Consider the following 11,188-nt stretch of genomic DNA (forward strand, 5'->3'; position numbering starts at 1 on the left):
ATGATGACTGATGACGAGGATTAGGATGGCATTTTACAATACACATACTATTTTATATTTGTCGTTGTTGTGTATCAGCTGTTGAAGATTGTTATGTTTATGGAATATGGAAGTGCCCCTGAACATTATGTATTTCACCTGGCTTTCAGGAGCACCCCTCCCCCCCATATTGCGATGGGTATAGTAACGTCTGAATGTGTTCATGTGTTTATGTTCAGGTAATTTAGGTATCTTAAGATTAATAGACTTAATAGGCGCATTAGTGGTACGTTCTGTGGTTTCAAAAAGGGAAAGTAGATGGTAGTAATCAAACTAATTCTAGGATTGAGACATCGAGTCACCATTGTCGTCCTCAAACGTTATAGCATAAAAACGCAGCAGGACATAAATCTTATATGGTCAAACTTTAAGGGTTTTTCGTCCAAAGATTCCGGATCCATCACTTGACGGATTTTCATGATTCTGCTGTTCAAACAAAAATCATGTTGCAAAGAAGGGAATTTCGAAGATATTATTTGAATTTTAGGTTTCAGTTTATTTAGAAATTCCATTTAAATGTCAAGAAGGCCCAGAAGCTTAAGCTAACATTTTAAATTTATTTCAGAACAATAATACAAATTTGTAAGCTAAATGGTAGTGTTTAGCTTTAAATAAGTTGTTCATGTACTTAACACAGATTTATACGGGTGTTTTTTCTGTATTAAAATCGTTTAGGCTTTTTTATGTTAACCTTGCCAATTGTCATATTTTATGTTTTGAACAAATTAACATAAACAATTCCTAACGTCTTTAAAACTTATACATCTTGAACCTCACCTGGAACTACTATGCAACTTACCTTGCATTCAACTTATATATAGCTTGCTGCAGGAAACATAAATATAACACTAAACTTTGACATGTATACCAACTTAACTTTTTAGACTTTTCCATATTTACGAGTCAACCCTACACCATATTCCTCACATAGTACACCCAAGGTCCCGGTCGATTCTGTACACAGGTTTGTCCAGTGGGTCACTTATTGTCCGGAAGTAGGCCGGCTACTGACCTTAGACTTCATCAGATACCTGTATAACATGACCTGAAGTGATAACTGACCACCGAGCATACTGACACATTATCAGATACCTGTATAACATGACCTGAAGTGATAACTGACCACCGAGCATACTGACACATTATCAGATACCTCTGTATAACATGACCTGAAGTGATAACTGACCACCGAGCATACTGACACATTATCAGATACCTCTGTATAACATGACCTGAAGTGATAACTGACCACCGAGCATACTGACACATTATCAGATACCTCTGTATAACATGACCTGAAGTGATAACTGACCACCGAGCATACTGACACATTATCAGATACCTCTGTATAACATGACCTGAAGTGATAACTGACCACCGAGCATACTGACACATTATCAGATACCTGTATAACATGACCTGAAGTGATAACTGACCACCGAGCATACTGACACATTATCAGATACCTGTATAACATGACCTGAAGTGATAACTGACCACCGAGCATACTGACACATTATCAGATACCTCTGTATAACATGACCTGAAGTGATAACTGACCACCGAGCATACTGACACATTATCAGATACCTCTGTATAACATGACCTGAAGTGATAACTGACCACCGAGCATACTGACACATTATCAGATACCTCTGTATAACATGACCTGAAGTGATAACTGACCACCGAGCATACTGACACATTATCAGATACCTCTGTATAACATGACCTGAAGTGATAACTGACCACCGAGCATACTGACACATTATCAGATACCTGTATAACATGACCTGAAGTGATAACTGACCACCGAGCATACTGACACATTATCAGATACCTGTATAACATGACCTGAAGTGATAACTGACCACCGAGCATACTGACACATTATCAGATACCTCTGTATAACATGACCTGAAGTGATAACTGACCACCGAGCATACTGACACATTATCAGTAGGTGACCAGTATGTTTATATCAGTCAAAAGTGAAGTGATGTTTCACGGATCAGTCAAAAGAAAAGATAGCTAAGTCCGTTTTGTGCACGGTGGACACCTAAATGGTTCACAGTTCTTACAATAGTGTTAAATTGAACACATTCCCTATAGATTTATCATCTTGACGTTCAGGTGAAGACAATTTAGGTATGTTTTGTAAGGACTTAAGTGCTTCTTCTGGTTATTTATAGGTTATTCTGACATCTTTTGGACGAATTTCCGACTAATTAGCAATATTTATTCGAAACACACATCCTCAAGCGTTGACTTACGTCACAAACACTCCAGATTTCATAATAGGGTGAGAAGTGTATTTACAGTAGCCTATTCAAAACTGAGTTATTACTTATTAGACGAAATTAGGGTCTGAATAGTGGTAAGGTTAAGTTGTACTAACTAAAAAGTTGACTTTTAAACCAATTATAGAATTTAAAGCAAATTTGTGTATTTTTTGTTCTGTTGGATTGGAGTGCTCTGACGACATCACGTGTTTTATATTCTTATATTTTTAAGCGTCAATTTTACAACATACTTTATTTGTTAATTACTGGCTAGTCTTACTCTTTATACTTGGAAGATAATAGTATTAACTAAGCGCTGTGCTACAAGTACATATTTGTATTCCAGTATTCAACGGAATTGTTATCAAAATTTCTACTTTGTACTCACATTGTTCCTGGCAGTGATGTCACAGCCCAGCTCGATCATGCGGTCCACGAACGACGTTCGATTCTCCTTCACAGCGAACATCAATGGCGTCATCCCGGTGGCCTGAACAACAAGTTATGTAAAATTGTATTCAAGTTATAAAAGGCAGACAGTTCTGCATTGCACATGAAAGAACATCATTAACACGTTCACTACAAGCTGACTCCCGTTTGAGTACTTCAGGCCATGTGGCGGGTAATGGATACCTAATGCATTTGTTTTAGGGAAAACATATAATAGATTTTATGGTAGAGAAATTCCACTCATGTACTACTGTTCAGTACGAGAGGGGTGGTAAGATTATAGATATTTAGCTATAGACATTTAAGTTGTCCATTCATCATAGCATTACTCATCCATTATTATAGCCCCCATCCATCCATTCATATTACATAACAAAACTGTGACGTATATGTTATCCTGAATGCAAATGGAAAATAAGTGTAGAATGAATGATTTGAGTAAGATAGAACGTGTGCAGCTTAACTGATAAAGTCCAACTGGTTTTAGTTATAATTTATTATATGTCCAACGACCAAGGACACCTGAGTCAACTTTCAAACAGTGAAAAGCCACTGACCTTTCTCAGGATCAAAAAAGTACCCACCCTTGACTATAGAGTAAAAACATAAGTACTATTCACATATTCAAGTTGCAGCTAGTAAAGGCCCTAACCTAATCTGAGCCACCGACAAATAGTGATGCTTCTCTGTATGTTGTAGACAATTTCTAAAAATATTAATCTAGAGGGCAACCTGTCCATACTAAAGCATCTTTCATCTCCGTCAATTATGCAAATAGTGGTTTAAGAACCAACAAGCAAGTTTACACTGTGCCACACTCTTTTATTACCAAAGATGATATCAATAATTTTATCTATTCATTTTGCTTACACTACACTTAGAGTTGATTCGGGGTGTGATTAAACAGTAAACAATACATTCTGAGGTGAATCATATCAACAAAACAAATCCTAAACTGGAAAAATATAACAGTGTGTAAGAATGTGTTTAAATGTAATCAATAGTGTTTCAGGTCAAGGGGTTCGGTGTGTTGACACATATTTCAATGAGTATTTTCGCGCCGGAGAGATCTTATCAGGTTTTACGTCACGCTAGGCTGTGATAAGAGTAAGACCGCGAAACCCCCTTTCTTCACCATACTGTGCTGAGCGGTCTACGCGTCGTCTACTCAACTACCAACACTGGTTTATCAGGGGTTCTGAGCTCAACTTTTAACATTTACTTAGTAAAATCTAAACGAAATTCCAAATTAAGTTACAAAAATACTTTTTGGACCCGCTTGTGACAGATTGTGTTGCAGATTTTTTTATTTTTTTTAACAGACCAATTTAAAAAAGTTAAGCTAAGCCGTCCTGCTCTGTTTTTATTACTTGCATGTGAAAGTATTGATTACTACTAGTTTTGTACTGTTATTATTATTATTTTATTATTGTATATAATTTAGAAGTAGTTTTAAGTTTACATTTGTAATACAATGTATATTGTCCGACTACGATGAAATATTTTTTATTTGATTTTGAAGAGTTAATGTGTAATTTCTTAGCTCAAGATGTGACAGTAGACAGTAGGTACACCGTAAATCCTTTAAACTAAATGCAGTACTTAAATTTAGTATTAAAAAACCTATTCTTTGAAGAAAGTATTTCAACATTAATCAAATACAGTAAATATCTTGTTTCCATCACTAAAATAAACATTACTACAATTCAACCAAAGCGATGTTGCCATGAATGTTTTCCTTGTATCACCAAAGAACTGAATAAATGAGGTATATGTTTTTCAAATAACCAAAAGCTTACACAAGGAAACGTTGTGATATGTCTTCAACTTTTCGAATCATTGACAATTCACCAGCCATTCAAGGGCAAAAAACGTAGTAAGCTACACTTACAATTTTGTAATGAAAGTGACCTCGATCAAGAGATACATTATCTCGTTTTCTCATAGAAACACGATGTAAAAATAATTGGAGAATCCGACGGATTGGAGGGTAGAGAAGTTATGGATAAACGCAAAGTACATGGACGTATCGACCAGATAGGAATTGTGGGGAAACATGCAACGGCAGGGTGCAGCAGGGAGACATGTCCCGTTGGTTGAAAATATGAATACATAAGAAATATATATTTTTGCCACTATATATATAGTGAGAGATAACGGATGCGTTCAAAGGCCGTATGAGACAGAGGAACGCGTTATTTTTAACACGCCCAAGATATAAGTTACTTTGGTGGGTTACAAGAACTCACCTAGTGATTCGGTCCGATCCTCTAGACAAGTAGTCAAAAATAGCAAAATCTATTCTAATACAACCATTGATATAAAATAAGATTAATGTACAATTTAAGTGATAGTAGTTTTCATTACTAGGAGCATTGGTATACGAAAAAGTACCAAAAAGTCACTTTCGCTCCGTGTGATGAACCGATATTTTCATCATACTGTGGAAATAAACTTCTAATCGCTACAAAATTAGACCACGTAATTTAAGGATTTTAAAAGTTGTCTTTAATTATTACAATGTTGTTTACAAACATAATTTAAAATATCGTGTGATTTGCAGTTTGTTTCGTGCCATTAACAAATTTTGAAGTTAGCAAATCGAAAATTTTAATCAAATAAATATTTATAACTTTTTCATAAAATATACGAACGGAATCAAGATTTTAATATCAGCTTAAGTCAGATTTAGCCAGGGAGAATGATAATTAAGTAAACAATTGAGGAGATAAGAATGAGGTCAATCTCGATACTTATTTGTTGAGTGGAGTCTAGCATGTCTGCGCCTGGGCAGAGGGTAGCAAATAGCCTACGTAATCAGCCTTGGTTTGATGACAAGGAAAAAACATAGAAAGAAACAATTATTTTTATAACTAGGCTAATAAAATTTGGTGTCAATATTTTATAGCGCAAATGTTTTCAAAGTTTTACTGGAATTAATGATTTATGAGGTCCAGAAAGATGCTAATTGTATGTTACTATATCTGCAAAAGTTGAATTATTTGTCTTATGATAAGCTAACAAGAAAAATGAGTTCTATTTTCCAAGATTTTTACATAAAACAGAAGTAAACATACCCTTGATATCGATCAGTTGTTGCAGGATTTTGATTTTAAACAAAGATAAATTATTTGGATGTGACTCTCATAAGTGGGTTATTTTACGTCCTATTGTTGTCTATTGATTGAAGTCAATTTATTAAAATTTTTAAGCATAATCAAGTTTAAAAAAAGCTGACCCAGATGAATTGAGCCGTCGACAAGATCATATATTTTTTTCTATTATATATATTTTCGACTTTTAACTTTTGTTTGTTAAATAAAAATAATGTTGCAATATGAAGATAAATAGAGTTTATCACAAGGGAAAAGGGTGTCTTTTAAACCTTCGGTTCAAAAAGAGTCACTTTACGCACTAGTGATGATATATATTATTTTATTGTAGAACACACATATTCCTCCATGCTCTTTCAAAACACAAAAATGGGTGAATATAGTCCTATTTGTCATAACAATTTCAAATGTTGAATTAGCCTTCTAATTTCTAAAACTACGATGGTTTATGGGGTCATAGCAAATGCAACAGCTTACAGTTTGCTGTCCATTTTATTTTGCCTGATTAAACTTTTGGTGTTAAAGAAACAATCGTGAATTTCAGTGTCCACACTCTTTTGGTGTTTGAAATCAAATGTAGTTAATTATCTATTATTCCAAATATATTTACAAAGTTAACAAATAAATCGTAACTTCATGTTAGTTCTATAGTTAGAGACAATAAACTACTAATGAAACTGAGTTTTCTTATGTAAGAACCTTCTACAGCTTATAGCTTACACACATGGGTACTGTTTCAGCACATATATAGTCGAAAGATAACGGAAACGCCTTCAAAGGCTAATTGATCCTATGTGTTATATTTTACTATGGCATTCTAATCCAATGTTAGGGTTTTAGCAATTTCGAATATAAAAATAGTTGTAGTTTCATTGGGCCATCGACAAAGTACGTTGATGGCACGTAGTCCCTACCAAGCCAAACTGACATGATAACTTATTGTAAACTACAGGAGTCCCATAAATCATCGCAGTACTGAAAACGAAGGTACAAAAAAAATAGAATACACGTGGTATCACATTTTGTAAGTGGCTCATAACACTACGTTCTATCATAGAACACACCATACTTCTCATCTCTTGTAAATTTTGAAGCTCGTTTTTCGTGTCTAGTTGAACGTGGTCACTGATTGCTAGTGTAGACGAAATTTTCTTTTTATTTTATGGTTATTTTCATGATTTGTGCTTTACTGTTTGGTTATGTTACTAGGAAATTGGTTATTGTTAATGATTAGATCGTTTTATTTGGTAAAATTAGGTTTTCAACGACTGAAATAACAAGAAACAAACTGTAAACAAAACACGACCTCCTCAGTGCAACGTACAGAACTAACAATAAAATTGGCTTCAGCTGTTCCAAAAGGATGAGAAATCTACCAAAGGAGTGTGTTTTATCTATGGTAGAAAATTGCCTACAGCTGGGCCCATATAGATTGAATGTTTATTAATCGTCTACTTCAGTGATGGTAATGCAGGGGAGATTCGTACCGGATCCATGATCCCAGCCAGTGGTGAGGGATTGACGTCTTCTCCCCCGGCAGCCACGGTCTTCTCCAGCCCCTTGAGTACTTGGTCCATGGGTGGCCACTCGCCCTTCTGGCAGAGCTGCAACACCCGCATCGCTGCCTCCCGAGTGGCCCCAGCACTCCCGGGCTTGGCCGCTCCTCCGTTGGCCCCATCTGTAAGTGGAAACAAGATGTAGGTATATTTAAATTTTAAATAAATGCATTTATTAAAAGCTCAAATACCCATTCACCCTCTACAGTGTTGTGGATTTTCTCTGGATTATAAACTCACCTTTATGAATCACCAAAACATAAAAATTCACCTAGTAAACGGAAACTCTAAATTAAAAAAAAATCTCTAGATTTCAAACACTTTTAACAGCAACTCCCAACAAAATTAGACATGTTAAGAATTATTTCTCTCATATCTCAACAAATTTCGCATCCCAAACTGAAACATCACCTTAACATTTTGTGAATCCTTAAGCTTGTAATTTCCATCCAGTTTAGGAAAATGCTTTGTCAGTAGTTTTACTGAGCCAAACAACACATGTTTAATGTTTGGAGGGCGATAAAAAGACGCAAGGCCACGCGAAAATCGATCCAGACGAGATCGCGAGTGAAACGTAAGAAGTGGGGCATGCGAGCCCGGAGCTCAGCCCCGTGGCACGTCATGGGGGGGGGGGGGGTAAACGTGGTGTTGCAAACAAGCTGAGATTGTGACATAGGTAAACTATGGATGGATCAGAAAACCAGTGTTTTAAGGGAAATTATTTCAGTCTCTTATCTTCATCTGGGTTGTAGCACGAAATGGAAATGTCGAACCAGGTGTGACAAAAATAAAGCTTTGGAAAAAGAACAAAGACAAGACTAATAGTCTAGATACACTAGATGGTATGGTAGGGCCTACCAATGGTAGATGGTCAAATCTTGGATTCCAGGAGATTTTTTGTTGAATTAGTGAAAAGGATGGACAATTCGGTGCGTTACAGTAGTCACTCTCCGGTAAACTGTCTACTTCAGTTGAGCTCTAGCTTCCCGTTCAGAAACGTTAAATGATAGTGGAAATTGTTTATTTTGTGTGAAATTTATTAATTCGCCATCCCTGTGACACTAAATGTGTAGGTTAACTATGGTATGGCACACGAGTTGTGACAAAACTGAAATGTTTAAAAATTGTTTGGCGGTTAAGAGGACGAATATGGGGATTGGTGACGTTGTAGTTATGGAAAATTTGACTTAATCAGGCCAAGGAACAAAATAAAGTGGTAAATACTAAGTATATAGAGCATCGGATGGCTTATAGAATTATTGGTTGTAAATTAACTATGTCTAATACGCGATGGTATCTGCCTCGTGCAAAAAAACGGAAAACATGGATAGGCAACAAGCTTGACAGCTCTCTGAAATAAGTAAAGTTTTGAATTCATTAGAGAATCATTCAGTAGATGCAGCCTGATTATTTAGTCATTGAGATGCAATATGACGAAAATTATAGTTCACCACATGGGCAAAAAAACTTTTTAACCCTCGCTAAAACAGTCACTTTAGGTCCTAATGACAAAACTGTGATGACGTATAAATTGCACTTTCTCCAGCACGTTTTGTGTATCTTTTAAACATTTTGAAACTAAAGAGATCCAGTGTCACGCTGAAGAAAAATTATAGAAGAAGAAAATTCAATGATGAAATGTTGGAGTGAATTAAGTTTTCTCGGTAGGTAATTGAATTATCCAACAAGTGAAGTGATGAGGTGTGGTGCGGTATGTGGTGACGCCAACTTACTGCAATTTGCAACATGCAACAAAGTACATCCCAAGTTATACCCTGCTGGCGATATTAATTATCCAACTTTTCAACAAGGCTGATTTGAGCAATTTTTGTATTTTCATTGTATTTAGCTACGAGCTATCTTTTTCAATTTATATTTATGTGTATTTTACTAAATTTAGTAACAATCAGTTTAAGATCAGATTTTGAAGTCTCACTATGTAAGACGGATATTATGGAAAACTAAAAGCTAAATATCTTCTAAAATCTTCCTTTAAATAATTTTAAACTCAGTTTTGGTTATTGACCGCACCCAACTACATCATTTTGTAGCCAACCTACAGGCAAAGTTTGGCGATCGAAAGTTCCCATAACAGACTACTTCAACAGTAAATTTGCATGGCCTAGCCCAACCCGGGTGTTTGGGTCCCTCGCTATTCACAGTTTCAAAGTGGGCGGGTTGAGCTAACGTCGCAGCTATCGCGCCCCAAATCTACTTTGATTTATCTTTGCGCCTGGTTGGCCTATCTGACTCTAGTGAACATGTAAGAATTTTATAGAGCTATAGGATAATAACTTTCGTAAAACCTAAAGGTTATGAATATTCGTTTAATCTTTACTTGAGCAATTTTACCAACCTTTACTCGTATTTGGGACACTAAAGTTGAACCGTAAACCCTTAAACTGTCTTTGACTGCGCTAACTTAAGTTTTCTACAAGTTTTTTCGCTCAATTCGTTTTTTTAGTGGCTAATATTTTGCTGAAAACCAAATTACCTTCTTTAGGTTTATTTGGTATGTGATATAATAACAACTAGGCCAACTCATTTAACTGCGCATTTATGCCAATACCATAAGCGTGACAGCTTTCCTTCTACACACTTCACTGAATAGAAATCGTCTTCCTAGTGTAGTACATTGGGCATGGTTATTGGTTTAAGCTACAATGTAAAGAATAGTTCAAACGTCTTGTCCATTTTCTCCTGTACGTCCTTATGATAAAACTGAATGTATTATGTTCTAGAAGAGTTTAAGAAATGCAATTCATCTAATATGAATAATTGCCCTGCATATTGTATAACATTTTTAAATAGAATTTACCACCATCTTTATCTTAAAATAACCCATTCAGGATTCTCACGTCGAAGCTAGACAACCTGTATATTATCAAAAATAACCGTGGCAGGATTGTTAAAATACAGATTATTGTGATTACTTTTCTTATAGTAAATTGCTATAAAATTTAATCCATGGTTAATTTCTGGCTATAGTGTGTCCAAATTATTTACGATGATATTTCACATTTCTTTTGGCTCAAGTCCTTTACAATATAAAGTTCCCAAAACTTGAAATATTCAAAATTAGTAATTTTAGTTAATAACTAACTATATAGTTGGAAATTGGTAAAATATAGTTAATGATCGACTATTTAAATAACTAACTGTTAAACATCTTAAAATGAATACAGAATTTTACCTTAACATTTTTACTAATGAATTGCATATAATGTATTGCAGTCTCCCTAAATAAAAAACCCTAACAAACTACAAGTAACATAGTAGGGACGCTAGGGGGGAGCTTGAAGATGACATTGTTGAAACACTTAATTTTGTTTATGCTACAAAAGGATGATTCACGCTTTATTTTTGAACCAATCACGTGGTAGATTACAATCAAGTACAAAATTACTTTTAAGACCGTTTGCAATGGACTATGCAAAACAAAACGTTTGATATTTTGGTTTTATGGTTTTTATACGCAACGATCATTCGCCGGGGAGTAGCCATTCATCGGTGCACTCATCATAGATTATACAGTATAGACAATTTTTAGATGTAAAAACATCTGCTGATTGTCAACGCTATGAGCCACATTGTGAATAACTTCCTTTTGAGCTTTATTCACCAAGAGCCTAGAATTATATGCCTAACAGTGATCCAATCATTGTTATCCTACTAATATTATAAATGTGAAAGTTTGTGTGTTTGTTTGAAGTTCAATCACGCATACACCACTGGACGGATTGGGCTG

At 35.3% G+C, this 11,188-nt stretch overlaps 1 protein-coding gene across 1 annotated transcript in view; it reads right to left on the reverse strand.

Moving 5' to 3' along the window:
• Positions 1–11,188, reverse strand: part of LOC128987954 (serine/threonine-protein phosphatase 6 regulatory ankyrin repeat subunit A) — an 80,899-nt gene that overhangs the window by 62,057 nt on the left and 7,654 nt on the right. The window contains exons 2-3 of the mRNA XM_054409085.1: positions 7,372–7,562; positions 2,710–2,811 (exon numbers count right to left, since the gene is read on the reverse strand). Of these exons, the coding sequence (XP_054265060.1) occupies positions 2,710–2,811; positions 7,372–7,503 (234 nt within the window). The 5' untranslated portion in view covers positions 7,504–7,562. The remainder of the gene's footprint in view (positions 1–2,709; positions 2,812–7,371; positions 7,563–11,188) is intronic.

This window comes from Macrosteles quadrilineatus, unplaced genomic scaffold (genome assembly GCF_028750875.1).
Source record: "Macrosteles quadrilineatus isolate MER2022 unplaced genomic scaffold, UCM_ALF_1.0 Scaffold_2__2_contigs__length_208266976, whole genome shotgun sequence".
NCBI classification, from domain to species: Eukaryota; Metazoa; Arthropoda; class Insecta; order Hemiptera; family Cicadellidae; genus Macrosteles; species Macrosteles quadrilineatus.